Genomic DNA, 16,062 nt, shown 5'->3' on the forward strand with positions numbered 1-16,062 from the left:
ATCGCATCCCATGCTTTGGTTTTGTTTACCTTCGCTTACTTTTTAGTATTTGTGGCACAAATCTATTGCAAGTCATGTACCTGTATTAGCATTTTCCTTTAAGTCCTTTAAGTATCATTGAGTTATACCAGGTATTCACAAACTGGGGTACGCGCAATGCTGTCGTGGGTACGACATATAAAAAGGTGATTTTCATATACAGTGGGGCAAAAAAGTATTGTCAGCCACCAATTGTGCAAGTTCTCCCACTTAAAAAGATGAGAGGCTGGTAATTTTCATCATAGGTACACTTACACTATGACAAACTAAATGAGAGAAAAAAATCCAGAAAATCACATTGTAGGATTTTTTTAAATGAATTTATTTGCAAATTATGGTGCGCCGCCTCCGCCAACCCCGGACAGGAAGATCATGTCAGTGACTCAACCCACTCAAGTGACTCATGGACGAGCACCAGTAAGCCAGTGACTCAGCGCTCGTAATAGGGTTAGAGGCAGAGAATCGGAATATACAGCGGTGTATCGTCCACATAGCAGTGAAAGTTAACATTGTTTCCGAATGACATCACCAAGAGTTAAAGATATATAATGAAAACAATAGTTGAACCTTGAGGAACACAAATGTTCAGTTGATTTGTCAGAGGACAAACCCTCCACAGAGACAAACTGATGTCGTTCCGACAGATAAGATCTAAACCGGGCCAGAATTTGTCCATGTAGACCAGGGGTGTCAAAGTCAAATGGACGGAGGGCCAAATAAAAAATTTAGCTACAAGCCGAGGGCCGGACTGTTCGAATGTTCATTGAAAAATGTTTAAATGACGCATATAGTCTAGTGAACCTAATTGAACCTACTGAAAACCTAACAAATATATTCCAATATGATCAGATAAATAAAGCAATATTTTCTTATGGCTCTGTCAGTAATCTTTAATTTTCAACAGACACAAAAGACAAATTTCCTTTATATAAAAATCCCCATAACATGAACATTAAATGAAAGAAACCGGTATTCAAGGCACCATCAGTAGCCTATATTTTCTATTTTAGCAAAAGTGGGCTAAATTTACTTCAAAGAAAAAAACAATAATAGCAATTTTCTATCATCCACTCAACTGAAATATTTTTAAAATATAATTGGATTGAAATACAATAAAATAAAGTGCAAAAATCTATTAATCAAAAACAACACTTTGTTTAAGGAGAAGTAACATGCAGTGAAAACAAATATTAAACTTTAACTTTTAAACTTGAACTGAGTAAAAACTCTAAATATGTGATTGCACAGTAATGTTCACTTGTTTGAGGTTGAGGGTGATACTTGGTGGTGTCCCATCTTTTCCACAAGTTCATCAATGTTCGGGGTAAGGCTCTGAGCTGAGGAAATCCTCAGAATTGAGTGGAGGTGTTCAGCAGTAAGTCGACTTCTGTGTGATGTTTTGTTCAAGTTCATCAAAGAAAACAGTTGTTCACACAGGTATGTGCTGCCAAACATAGACAACGTTTGAGCAGCCTGGATGCGCAGCTGGGGCATTGTGTCGGGAGGAAACGGGCGAACTCCGCAGCACCCACTGCCGCATATTTTGCCCTCAGTGCATCATTGCATTGGAGGTCAATCAACTCCATTTGGAGGTTTGGTGGTGAGCTTTCCACGTCAACAGCAAATGGGTTACCGAGCAGTTCCAACCTGCTTTTTGTGCTTCAAAGTCAGCAAATCGGCGTCGAAAGTCAGCGGCAAGCATACCTATTTTATCAGCCAACTGTGCGCTCGGGAACGCACTGGTAGAGAGCTTCTCTTTCATGGTCTGGCAGCTGGGAAAGTGGCTCAAATTTTCTTTCCGCATCTGCGTCTCCCACAGAGTCAGTTTGGTTTTAAATGCCTTCACTGTACTGTACATATCAGAGATGACACGATCCCGACCCTGCAGCTGCAAGTTCATTGCATTCAGATGACTCGTAATGTCACACAGAAAAGCCATTTCACACAGAAACATTTCGTCTCGGAGTTGTGTTGTGTCTTTCCCTTTGCTGTCCAAGAACAGACAAATCTCCTCACGAAGCTCGAAACATCTTTGAAGCACCTTTCCCTGGCTTAGCCATCGCACCTCTGTGTGATAAGGCAAATCACCATGCTCCGTTTCTAACTCCGTCAGAAATGCCTTGAACTGGCGGTGATTCAAACCTTTGGCTCTGATAAAGTTAACTGTGCGCGTGATGATGCTCATTACATGCTCCATTTTCAAGGCTTTACCGCACAACGCTTCCTGGTGTATGATACAATGATAAGCTGTCAGCTCACCTGTCGCGTTTTCCTCTTGCATCTTTTCCCGTATCTTCGCCACCAGTCCGCTCCTGTGTCCACACATCGCAGGTGCTCCGTCGGTTGTCAAACCCACGAGTTTTTCCCAAGGCAGCTCCATCTCATTTACACATCTTGACACCTCTTCATACAAATCATGCCCCGTAGTTGTGCCATGCATAGGACGTAAAGCCAAAAACTCCTCTGTCACGCTTAGGCTGGAGTCCACTCCGCGGATGAAAATTGACAACTGGGCAATGTCAGAAATGTCGGTGCTCTCATCCACAGCCAAGGAATATGCAATGAAATCTTTTCCCTTTTTCACAAGCTGCTCTTTTAGATTGATGGACAACTGGTCTACTCTCTCGGCAATGGTGTTTCTGCTCAGACTCACATTTAAAAAGAGTTGCCTTTTTCTGGGCAAACTTCGTCACAAACTTTAATCATGCAGTTTTTGATGAAATCCCCCTCCGTAAATGGCCGGGCTGATTTAGCGATCTCTTCTGCCAAAATAAAACTGGCCTTGACAGCAGCCTGGCCTTGTGATTTGGCTTTTTTGAACAGAGCCTGTCGAGATTTGAGGCCTCGTTTTAATTCCTCTGCCTTTTGTAGCCTTTGTTCCATGTCCATATTCTTGTTTTTGTCCGCGTGTTTCGTTTCATAATGTCGTCTCAGATTATACTCTTTCAGTACCGCCACACTTTCTCCACACAGAAGACACACAGGTTTTCCAGCTACCTCCGTGAACAAATACTCCGACTCCCACCTTGTTTGAAACCCCGGTTCTCAGTGTCCACCTTCCGTTTTGCCATTTTTGATGGGTATCTGAAAGTTCATTTTACTGTGATGCTGACAACTGCTGTGCCAATAAATATTGAAATGAAGCAGCCTACTGCTCGGTGCGTCACCGTTGCATTGTGGGAAATGTAGTATTGGTGCGTGTAAAAGATCTGCGGGCTGCCGGCTTGCTGCGGTCTGCGGGCCGGTTCTAATAATAAATCAAGATCATCCCAGGGGCCGTTAAAAACCTTCTCGCGGGCCGGATGTGGCCCGCGGGCCTTGACTCTGACATATGTGATGTAGACCGATTTGGGATTCAAAGAATGTGGTGATCGATGGTATCAAAAGCAGCACTTAGGTCTAGGAGCATGAGGACAGATGCAGAGCCATGTTCTTCCGCCATTAAAGGTCATTTTCCACCTTCACGAGAGCAGTCTCAGTGCTATGATGGGGTCTAAAACCAGACTGATGTGTTTCGTATACATTGTTTGTCTTCAGGAAAGCAGTGAGTTGATGCGCAACAGCTTTTCCTAAAATTGAGAGGAATGGGAGATTCAATATAGGCAAAAGTTTTTTTTTTTTTTTTAGTGAAGGTTTGGCTTTTTCAATAGATTCTTTATTACTGCCACTTTTAGTGAGTTAGATACACATCCGGTGGATAGGGAGTTGTTTATTATGTTCAACATAGGAGGGCCAAGCACAGGAAGTAGCTCTTTCAGTAGTTTAGTTGGAATAGGGTCCAGTATGCAGCTTAAAGGTTTAGAGGCCGTGACTATTTTCATGAATGTGTCAAGAGATACCAGATTATACAACTTGAGTGTCTCCATTGATCCTAGGTCCTGGCAGTGTTGTGCAGACTCAGGACAACTGAGCTTTGGAAAAATACGCAGATTTAAAGAGGAGTCCGTACTTGGCGTTCTAATGATCATGATCTTTTTGTCAAAGAAGTTTGTGAATTTATCACTGATGTAAAAGCCATCCTCTCTTGGGGAATGCTGCTTTTTATTTAGCTTTGTGACCGTATCAAAAATATATTTTGGATTGTTATTCTCAATTAGGTGGAAAAAAATAGGATGACGATATTGCACTGTACTGTCTTTACACCTAGTCGGAAGACTTCCAGTTTGGTGTAGCTCTGTTTCCGTTCCAATTTTCTGGAAGCTTGCTTCAGGGCTCAGGTATTTTCTATATACCAGGGAGCCAATTTCTTGTGGCAAGTGTTTTTTGTTTTTAGGGGTGCAACTGTTGACAATCACGGTTGACAACTCCATTGTGTCCTCCTCCCAGAGCGCTAAGAACCTTGGCGTGATCCTGGACAACACCCTGTCGTTCTCAACTAACATCAAGGCGGTGGCCCGTTCCTGTAGGTTCATGCTCTACAACATCCGCAGAGTACGACCCTGCCTCACACAGGAAGCGGCGCAGGTCCTAATCCAGGCACTTGTCATCTCCCGTCTGGATTACTGCAACTCGCTGTTGGCTGGGCTCCCTGCCTGTGCCATTAAACCCCTACAACTCATCCAGAACGCCGCAGCCCGTCTGGTGTTCAACCGTCCCAAGTTCTCTCACGTCACCCCGCTCCTCCGCTCTCTCCACTGGCTTAAATGTAATGTAAATGTAACTGCATCTAGGGTGTTACGCAAGGTTAAATTTAGTTCCTCAGTTAGGTGGTTAACTGATTTTTGTACTGTAACATCCTTAGGAAGATGGGAGTCTGGAAGGGCATCTAGGAATCTTTGGGTTGTCTGAAGATTTATAGCACGACTTTTGATCATTGGTTGGGGGTCTGAGAAGATTATTTGTTGTGATTGCAAATGTAATAAAATGGTGGTCTGATAGTCCGGGATTATGAGGGGAAAACATTGAGATCCACAATATTTTTTCCATCGGACAAAACTAGTTCCAGAGTATGATTGTGGAAGTGAGTAGGTCTGGAGACGTGTTGGACAAAATCCACTGAGTCGATGATGGCTCCGATAGCATTTTAGAATGGGTCTGTGGAGTTTTCCATGTGAATATTATCTGCCATGACTACAGGTCGACCGATTTTATAATTTTTCCAACACCGATATCAATACCGATTTATCGGAGGACCATAAAAGCCGATACCGATCAATCGGACGATTTCTATTTATTTATCTGTAATAATGACAATTACAACAAGACTGAATGAACACTTATTTTAACTAAATATAATACATCAAAATCAATTTAGCCTCAAGTAAATAATGAAACATGTTCAATTTGGTTTAAATAATGCAAAAACAAAGTGTTGGAGAAGAAAGTAAAAGTGCAATATGTTCCATGTAAAATATGTGCCATTTAAGAAAGCTAACGTTTCAGTTCCTTGCTCAGAACATGAGAACATGTTGCTGGTGGTTCCTTTTAACATGAGTCTTCAATATTCCCAGGTAAGAAGTTTTAGGTTGTAGTTATTATAGGAATTATAGAACTTTTTCCCTTTTATACCATTTGTATTTCATATACCTTTGGCTATTGGATGTTCTCATAGGCACTTTAGTATTGCCAGTGTAACAGTATAGCTTCCATCCCTCTCCTCGCTCCTCCCTGGACTCGAACCAGCAACTCAACGATAATTAGCGCGCGCTAACTAGCCAGCCAATTCACTTCGGTTACACCAGCCTCATCTCGGGTGTTGATAGGCTTGAAGTCATAAACAGCGCAATGCTTGATGCACAACGAAGAGCTGCTGGCAAAACGCACGAAAGTGCTGTTTGAATGAATGTTTGCGCGCCTGCTTCTGCCTACCACCGCTCAGTCAGATACTTGTATGCTCAATCAGATTATATGCAATGCAGGACACGCTAGATAATATCTAGTAATATCATCAACCGTGTGTAGTTAACTAGTGATTATGATTGTTTTTTATAAGATAAGTTTAATGCTAGCTAGCAACTTACCTTGGCTTACTGCATTCGCATAACAGTCAGCCTCCTTGTGGAGTGCAACGAGAAAAAGGCAGGTCGTTATTGCGTTGGACTAGTTAAGGTTGCACGATTGGCTCCCCCGAGCTGACAAGGTGAAAATCTGTAGGTTCTGCCCCTGAACAAGGCAGTTAACCCACTGTTCCTAGGCCGTCATTGAAAATAAGAATGTGTTCGTAACTGACTTGCCTAGTTAAATACAAATTAAATAAAGGTGGAGGGGGGAAAAAGGGAAGGAAAAAAATCGGCACCCCAAAAATACCGATTTCCGATTGTTATGAAAACTTGAAATCGGGCCTAATTAATCGGTCGACCTCTAGCCATGACTACAAGGTCAGATAGGAATTCAGGGAACTCATTAAAGAGCGCTGTATACGGCCCAGGAAGCCTGTAAACAGTAGCTATACAAAGTGATTGAGTAGGTTGCATAGATTGCATGACTAGGAGCTCAAAAGATTAAAAGTAATTTTTGGGGGGTAAATTGAAGTTTGCTGTCATAAATGTTTGGAACACCTCTGCCTTTGCAGGGTGAGTGGGGGATATGGTCATTAGTGTAACCAGGAGCTGAGAACTCATTTAACACAGTAAATTCATCAGGCATAAGCCATGTTTCCGTCAGGCTTACCACACATCATCTAATCACAAAAAATTCTGAGATTTCCATACCCAACTATAACACTTTCTGTCAAGATAGAACTGCCAAAGGGGGAGGAGTTAGCCTGCAACGTTCTGTCATACTTTCCAGGTCTATGCTCAAACAGTTCAAAATTCAAATTTTTAAAATTAATCTCTCCAGAAATAAGTCTCTCACCGTTGCCCCCCCAGCTCCCAGCTGTGAATTGATCGCCCCCCCCATCAAGCTTCAGAGTTTGTTCTGTTCGGTGACCTAAACTGGGATATGCTTAACACCCCGGCAGTCCTACAATCTAAGCTAGATGCCCTCAATCTCACACAAATCATTAAGGACCCCACCAGGTACAACCCTAAATCCGTAAACATGGGCACCCTAATTGACATTATCCTGACCAACTTGCCCTCCAAATACACCTCTGCTGTTTTCAATCAGGATCTCAGCGATCATTGCCTGTATCCACTACGGGTCTGCGGTCAAACGACCACCCCTCATCACTGTCAAACGCTCCCTAAAACACTTCTGCGAGCAGGCCTTTCTAATCAACCTGGCCCGGGTATCCTGGAATGCCTGGTCATTCTTAAAAAGTAACTTCCTCACCATCTTAGGCAAGCATGCTCCGTTCAAAAAATGCAGAATTAAGAACAGATATAGCCCTTGGTTCACTCCAGACCTGACTAACCTCGACCAGCACAAAAACATCCTGTGGCGGACTGCAATAGCATCGAATAGTCCCCGCGATATGCAACTGTTCAGGGAAGTCAGGAACCAATACACGCAGTCAGTCAGGAAAGCTAAGGCCAGCTTCTTCAGGCAGAAGTTTGCATCCTGTAGCTCTAACTCCAAAAAGTTCTGGGACACTAAAGTCCATGGAGAACAAGAGTACCTCCTCCCAGCTGCCCACTGCACTGAGGCTAGGTAACACGGTCACCACCGATAAATCCGTGATAATCGAAAACTTCAACAAGCATTTCTCAACGGCTGGCCATGCCTGGCTCATGCCTGGCTACTCCAACCTCAGCCAACAGCTCCGCCCCCCAACTTCTCCTTTACCCAAATCCAGATAGCAGATGTTCTGAAAGAGCTACAAAACCTGTATGCTCTAGTCGGCTGGCCCTCACTACATGTTCGTCGCCAGACCCACTGGCTCCAGGTCATCTACAAGTCTATGCTCGGTAAAGCTCCGCCTTATCTCAGTTCACTGGTCACGATGGCAACACCCAACCATAGCACGCGCTCCAGCAGGTGTATCTCACTGATCATCCCTAAAGCCAAAACCTCATTTGGCTGCCTTTCCTTCCAGTTCTCTGCTGCCTGCGACTGGAACATATTGCAAAAATCTCTGAAGTTGGAGACTTATCTCCCTCACCAACTTCAAACATCTGCTATCTGAGCAGCTAACCGATCGCTGCAGCTGTACATAGTCCATCGGTATATAGCCCACCCAATTTACCTACCTCATCCCCATACTGTTTTTATTTAATTTACTTTTCTGCTCTTTTGCACACCAGTATCTCTACCTGCACATGTTCATCTGATCATTTATCACTCCAGTGTTAATCTGCTCAACTGTAATTATTCACTCCTATGGCCTATTTATTGCCTACCTCATGCCATTTGCACACAATGTATATAGATTTTTTTTTTCCTACTATGTTATTGACTTGTTTATTGTTTACTCCATGTGTAACTCTGTGTTGTTGTCTGTTCACACTGCTATGCTTTATCTTGGCCAGGTCGTAGTTGCAAATGAGAACTTGTTCTCAACTAGCCTACCTGGTTAAATAAAGGTGAAATAAAATAAATGATCAGTGATTAGTTAATTGACTATAACTGGCCTGGAAGTGGGGGATCTAACATTAAGTAGCCCTATTTTTGATATCACAATCTCTTTCAATAATGACAGGAATGGAGGTGGTCATTATTCCAATGAGATTGCTAAAGTGAATACCGCCATGTTTAGTTTTGCCCAACCTAGATCGAGGCACAGACACGGTCTCAATCTGGATAGCTGAGTTGACTACACGGACTGTGCTAGTGGCAGACTCCACTAAGCTGGCAGGGTGGCTGACAGCCTGCTGTCTGGCCTGCACCCTATTTCATTGTGTAGCTAGAGGAGTTAGCCCGGTCTATGTTCGTAGATAAGATGAGCGCCCCCCTCCAGCTAGGATGGAGTCCGTCACTCCTCAACAGGCCAGGCTTGGTCCTGTTTGTGGGTGAGTCCCAGAAAGAGAGCCAATTATCTACAAATTCTATCTTTTGAGTTGTGAGACTCTGTAGCGCTCATCACCCCCCCTAAGTGGGAGGAGGCCAGAGACAATTACTCGATGCCGACATCTTTCTAGCTGATTTACACTCTGAAGCTATGTTGCGCTTGGTGACCTCTGACCGTTTCATCCTAACATCGTTGGTGCCAACCTGGATAACAATATGGATGGCCAGATTGCTAGCAAGAATGACAAACTACCATGTGGGGAATTGTAAGTGGATCGCTTCATCTTGTACTTGAGACAATGTCTTGTTTTAACTGATTTCAACTCGATACAAATTCTGCTAAAATTCGATAACTAACCAACAACTGACTTGTTTGAGACAAGCTCATTGTGCAAATTGATTCTATATTTTCAATAAATATTGGAGACTAAATATGGCTTACCTGCAGTCAACAATCTAAGCCAACCCTGTCTGTTATGCTTCACTATTTTGGATCACTCCCAATATTTGTTCCACTCCGCGACGGAGGGATACGTCCGAGGTGAGGATTTACAGATTGACTCCGGTGTACACCTGTGTCACGGCTGGAGTCGGCCCCTATGTATAGACCCTGTGGCAGCTTCACACGTTGTTACATTTCTCGGTGGACGTCCGTATGGTTTGAGGTACAGACTTTCAGAAGTTTGCTTGGTATGTCACTGGTAAGTGTAATGTATTGCATGGAAGTATACTCACTGGCTGTTTTCAGCCTGGAGCAGCTGGTTACATGTCCAGCCCCACCTCTTGAGTGCGCCACTCACTGCGTGCGGTTGATCTGTATCTTCCGCCCATGGTTTGTCGTCGTATACTTGTGTTTCGTTAGTGTTACACTACTACTTCGTGTGCATCAATTAGTATAGTGGCTCTTGTTGCCACAAACTGTAATTGACCTTACACAACTTGCCTACTGGCTTGTTCAATGTGTGTGTATGTTGTGAATTGCTTTAACATGCTGCTCCCCGTGCTGTTGGCGCAGGTTCTCTGCTAATTACGCTTCTGGTTCTTTTCCCTGCAGAGTAAGAGTATCGTAGTGGGCTTTCCACTATGTTGAGACATTAACTTTACTCCATCATATGGTGCTGTTTTTACTGCTTGGATATTAAACCGGCTAGGTAATATTGCAGTTGGCGAAAAAACAAAAAAGGAATCCAATCCATTACCTGGTTGCTGTTTTTTATTTTTTTTTGTCTGCCTGCTTTTCCCACACGGGTCTTCCCTGTTCTTTTTCACAGCTACTGGGTAATTTATCCCTCACCGGCTTCCTATTCCTTCAAGCGGGTCACGACATAAGCTCTCTCAGGGCATCGTTCCCCTGCTCCGTGGCCTTGTTGGCTTGGCTGAGTTTATGACTTCCATTTGTGACCGGTGTGATGGAAGCATCCCCCTGGGGAACCGCATACCTTATGTATGCACTGCCTTGGTTTGAGCCACACAGAAAGGGTGGTGGAGCGCCCTACCTATTTTGTGTGGTGTTGTGTGGCCTCCAATCTGGTGCGATTGTTGGCCATGCGCGAGTGGGTCGGCCAGGCTCGGGCTCAGCCTGGGGACGAGCTCCCTCCCTTGGGAGTGGTGCGTCAGTGAGCTGTAAGTCCCTCTACTGGGCCCAGTACCCCTCCCAGGAAGCATGGCTGAGGGCACCACAGGCAGAGCCCATCTGCTGCCAGTCCTGTACGGAGGCAGGAGTAGGACCGCTGGGACCACCTTGAACGGAGGGCGCATGCCCTGCGTCAGGAGGTTGATAGCGTCGATGGTGACGGCAGCTGTTCCCTGTGATAGGCTGTTAATGGGGGATGATGCCGGCACTGTTCAACACCATGAGCGGGGCTGACAGGCCATCAGAAGCCGGCAGCGGGGCTTGTACACCATGTGCCAGGTCCCTCGAGCACCAACTAAATCTGTTAGGGGTATACCAATATATTGGAGTGATCCAATATAGTGAAACATAACGAAGGTTACGTATGTAACCACGGTTATGTGAGCTATATGGATTGCTCCAATCCTCTACAGTGCCAGAGGCTCCGTAGAGGGTTGCCAAACAACAACCCAACGATATGGATGCGATCAATTAGATTTCAACAAAATAATGTTTCACGAATGGTAATCTTATCTGTTTCTAACAGAAACTGTTTCAGAACAGTCTGAGACGGTGGGGGTCAATCCTCTTGTGCTTTTTGAGTTGGAACAACCCACTGAAAAATATGGAACTGTGGTACTAACAGCTGGTCAAGTGAAGCACTTATTTGAGGCCATGAACTTTCAAACTGAAGTTACACAACCATGTTCTTAATCAATAAATTTGATTAGCAAGTGTTTCAGGTCAAGTTTGAGTGCTGGTTTTAATGCTTTTCCCCTCTGCTTTTACATCCAATTGTATTTATCCCCAATGCAAAGGACCAATATTCCCCCCCACTTGTTTGACTGTACCCAAAGCCTAACCTCACTCAACTCACTCCCTCTCTGTTCTTCTGGTGGACATAACCACAACATTTCCCCCATTTTTACTTCAGCAGGAGCAGAACCCATACCCCACCACAACGCACGGCCCTGGACCCGGCAACGCCATGGCGCCCCAGCCGGGGGGGCCCGGTAACGGCCTGGCAAGTAACCATGGCAACACAGCCTACCTGTCGGGGCAGGCAGCGGTGGCGGCGGCGCTGAAGCAGCAGCAGCAACAGCAGCAGCTGATGGAGCAGCAGAAACAGTTTCTGCTGGGCCAGAGGCAGCAGCAGATCATGGCCCAACAGGTAAATGCCTGGGGTCATGTACTGTAGGTTCTTGGGTACATAGTATGAATAATTTGGGTAAAAGAAATTCAAACACAGGCTTTGTGGCTTATTCACATAACTGGTTTAAACTTTTCCTATGACTACCAGCATGCTGAGTCATTACAGGATCTGTCTATGCTACCTGTCTGGACTTGCTTGTGCTGCATAGCCCTGACTAAGCAGTATTCTAAATGGTATCTATTTCTAACAAACACAAGGGGGCGCCATTTGTCTGCATGTATTGTGAATTGTTAGATACTACTACATTGTTGAAGCTAGGAACACAAGCATTTTGCTACACCTCCAATAACATGTATGTGACCAATAAGATTTGTTTTGTAGAAGTGGCTTATGACAGTTTCGCAGTAGGTGCTTTTATCTCTGATTCGTCTTAAAGAGAATGTATGGGGAGGAACGTCAGTCATATATGCATGACATGTGCATTCTCTGTGGTTTCTGTGTTTCAGGAGAAGCAGCGTCTGCAGCAGGAGCAGCAGCTCCAGAGGCACCTGACCCGGCCCCCTCCCCAGTACCAGGACCAACAGAACCAGCAACCTGGAGCACAGAACCCCTTCCAGCAGCAGCAGGTCGCCCAGTTTACAGGTAAATAAGACCCCACGTCACCAGCGTTTACCCCTAATGTAGCATGGGCCCTCCAGCCCCATTAGACCTGGGCCCCTCCAGCCCCATTAGACCTGGGCCCTCCAGCCCCATTAGACCTGGGCCCTCCAGCCCCATTAGACCTGGGCCCTCCAGCCCCATTAGACCTGGGCCCTCCAGCCCCATTAGACCTGGGCCCCTCCAGCCCCATTAGACCTGGGCCCCTCCAGCCCCATTAGACCTGGGCCCCTCCAGCCCCATTAGACCTGGGCCCCTCCAGCCCCATTAGACCTGGGCCCTCCAACTCTGTTGCTGGAGGGGGAGAAAAAAAACTACACCCCAGTCGATTTTCAATCAAACCCCAGTTGTAACGAACCTGATTCAGCTAATTCAAATAATCTAATCATCAAGCTTTGATGATTTGAATCAGCTTTGTAGTGTTAGGGCAAAACCAAAATGTGCATCCCTTGGGGTCCCGAAGACCGAGTTTTGGAATTGCCGGGTTGAGGATAAGGGTGATTTTTGGAACAGGTATACACCTCAGCCACAGCCAAACTCTATACCAGTGCTTACACTTCCATTTCAATTGAATAGGAACCCTTTGGAAATGTTTGGTTGTGTGGGAGGTTTACTCAAATGATGTGACTCACAGAACAACTCTTTGTTTGACAGTAAACAAATAAACCTCAAGTGCAAATGTTGCTTTCGGTGAATCATTTGAATGGCAAACTAGTAATAGGGTCTAACGTGTTCTCTCGTCTCTAAATACATTTGCCCATTTGTTCCGTGTCTTTTGAGAGAACTGCTGTCTCAATGGTTGCTTTCCTTGCCTTCTTTGATTCTATAATGGCATGAAAATAATGTGGTTGACCTTGTCGATTGCTATCAGCATTCATGAAAGAATGGTGATGGAGACATGGAGCCGTTTTTAAGAATATTGAGAGACAGATTTGGTCTTCTATAATGAGCGTATTGATTAAGATGGCATATTCCATAAGGATTACACATTTTTATAATTCAAAGGTTAACTTTTCAGTTTTATTGTGACTCAAAGCTTCTTTTGCTTCTCCCTGCAGGCTCTTCTCAGCCAATGGTCAACGTTGGCTCGCTGGGGGGCCCCGCCCCCGTAGCTCAGCGAATGTTCCCCCAGACACAACAAGGCATGATGGGCATGACCATGGGCCAACAGGGAGGTGGTGGCCCCACACCTGGTGCCCTCCCTGCTGCCAGCCAGGCCGACATGAGCCTCTCCTCTTGCGGGGGCGTTATGGACTCTGCCTTACAGCAGCAGGTACTCTACAGTAACATGAACATGCACCCCTCCCAGCAAAGTTCAATGCAGAGGCAGCCCGTAGGCAACATGGGCGCCCCCTATAGACAGAACATGCTAGCCCAGCAGCAGCACCTCAAAAACCAACCCAACGCCGCCCTGCTGAAACAGCAGCAGCAGTTAGCCAGACTACCCGGCTCCATGCCCAGTGGCAACATGCCCAACACCATGCAGAGTGCCCAGAGCCAAGCCTGGCAGCAGCACCAGGTCATGCAGCAAGCCATGGGTGCCCAGCAAACTCCTTCCAGCAACGGCGGTCTCCCGCCCAATTCCTTTGTCAACTCCAACGCCTTCCACATGCAGCAGCAGACCCGCATGCCCAACAAGATGCCTGCTGGCAACACCCCCTTCGGCGCCAATGCCAACGGCAGGCCCATGGCCGCCATGAACCCTGCCCAGCAACAGATGATGCAGCAGGCCCAGCAAAGGACTGCAGCCAACCCCCAAGTTTCCCTTGAGCAGCCCTTAGGGCAAGTCTTACCCAATCAGCAACAGACTCAGCAACAGCAGGGTTCCCAAGGCCAAGGGGTGTTACCGGACCTGGGGGCCTTCAGTCAGCCGCAGGGGGGGCGTTCGGTCAGCCAGGGGCTCCAGTGCAGCCAGCAGGGCTACCAGATCAACAGAACTGCCAACCAACAGCAGCAGCAGTTGCCGTTTGGCTACAACACTGGATCAGGGGCTAGCAGTCTGCCCAGCTTCCCTGGGGAGGGTGACCTGGTGGATTCTCTGCTGAAAGGACAGAGCACGCAGGAGTGGATGGATGATCTGGATGAGATCGTTCACCTTTTCCGGTCAGTAGATTAAGACTGAAAGGACAAAGAGCCACTTCAGACAATTGGGACTTCAGGCGACGTTGAGAGAGTGAAAGTTGGTGTATTAGTTCCAAACCAATGAAATGCAGGAACAGCGAGGGTTAGTAATGGAATTCTGTTACTGTTCTGACAGTGCTAGGAGACTGTAATTCTCAGTATTTTGTGTACTGTGAATATACAGTACACAAGGCGTATATAATGTTAAGAAAATGAATGATGGTGCGCAGGGCCAAAACCTGTGTGATTCCTATTGGAGTATTTTTTTATTTTTTTCCCCAGGACTTTGAAGACGTATAGAGTACTCTACTACTACTACTACTACTACTACTACTACTACTACTACTGAACCTGTGGCTCAGTACTAAACCACTGAATCAAGGGTGAACCGAATACTCCACACACATACACACACACAGCCTCTTCTACTTTGTTTGAAGTTGCAGCCTTCAATGCAAATATATGCTCGGTGTAGCAGAGGTGAGCTAGTAATACATTCCCCCCTATGTAAAAGGTTTGTGGTAATACACAAGAGTTTTTGTTCACGGTCTGCTCATAAATAGACCTGTGCCATTTATCCTCTACTCTCAAACCAATGACTAGGTGAGCTAAAGAAACTCAACTGTGGTGGCCATATTTGTTTGGTTAGCCAGTGTCCGTTTGTTGCGAAGTGGGGACCCATATGTTGAACTGTCTGAAGTCTTTGATTTGGAGACCAGACTGTTTCTCCGTTTTAGAGTTGTGCAATTACCCCCAATGTAGGTAGGTTTCAAATGTAAAGTGACAAATGGGGACCTTGTCCCCACGTCTCACACATACACTTTTGAGTGATTCTTGTATCATGTTTCTAAAATGGTCTCCCTTTAGGTTCCTTACCATGTTTGACCAGTTTACACACTAAAATCACTGTCTTTATTAAACATCCAGCCCACTGTAATTTCAATAACCCAGCTAAAAGAGAAGATAATGTACAGATTTGTCTTTAATCATGCAGCTTTTATTTTATGTTAGTGGAAATCATTGCCTTAAGACACATTGCAGCCATTATTTTTTGCCATAACCTTGAATGACAAATACAGCCTCTTGTTGGGATATTTGATTTTTTTTAAATTCCATCCTTGTTTGTGTCAGGGGATACTTGTAAATTTGTATATATTTTTTTTTGTATGCATTTCCTATTGTTTTTGCCGAAGATATAGCTTATTTTTATATGTATATTGCAGCTGATTTTTGTAAGTATTTTATACTTTTAATATGGTTCTCTGTAAAACAAGAGTATTATGTGAATATAGTTCTTTAGAAACGGACTCTGCGTTTTGTCTTTCTATTTTTGTGCATGCTTGAATTCTAACTAGCTAGCATTACAGTATTAATATTAGGTGCCAACGTAAGTAAAATCCTGTCCAACATTGGATTCACATTGTTATCACATTACAGTTAATCATGATGTGATGGTTGATTACTTTCTTCCATCTGTTTTCTTGTCCTTATTTTTGTAATTATTTTTGCATCAAGTAGCATTAGGAAAGGGAAGCTCCACTCTTCGGGGGCCTGGCGGACGAGTCGACACACTTTTGCCCTAGTTGACACACACCTGACTCCAAGTATCAAAAGATCAAGGTGTTTAACCAGATGTAATGGCTAGGGCTGG

At 45.0% G+C, this 16,062-nt stretch overlaps 1 protein-coding gene across 4 annotated transcripts in view; it reads left to right on the plus strand.

Annotated features, from left to right (window-relative positions):
• maml1 (mastermind-like transcriptional coactivator 1) overlaps positions 1 to 15,718 on the plus strand; it is a 35,769-nt gene extending 20,051 nt beyond the window's left edge. For 2 of the 4 annotated variants that reach the window (XM_035744554.2, XM_035744552.2), the window contains exons 3-5: positions 11,415 to 11,651; positions 12,140 to 12,275; positions 13,349 to 15,718. In XM_035744554.2, the coding sequence (XP_035600447.1) occupies positions 11,415 to 11,651; positions 12,140 to 12,275; positions 13,349 to 14,406 (1,431 nt within the window). In that variant the 3' untranslated portion in view covers positions 14,407 to 15,718. The remainder of the gene's footprint in view (positions 1 to 11,414; positions 11,652 to 12,139; positions 12,276 to 13,348) is intronic. The other 2 variants (XR_004821423.2, XM_035744553.2) reach the window with 2 other exon arrangements.
• Positions 15,719 to 16,062: the final 344 nt, after the last annotated feature.

This window comes from Oncorhynchus keta, chromosome 30, assembly GCF_023373465.1.
Source record: "Oncorhynchus keta strain PuntledgeMale-10-30-2019 chromosome 30, Oket_V2, whole genome shotgun sequence".
NCBI lineage: Eukaryota > Metazoa > Chordata > Actinopteri > Salmoniformes > Salmonidae > Oncorhynchus > Oncorhynchus keta.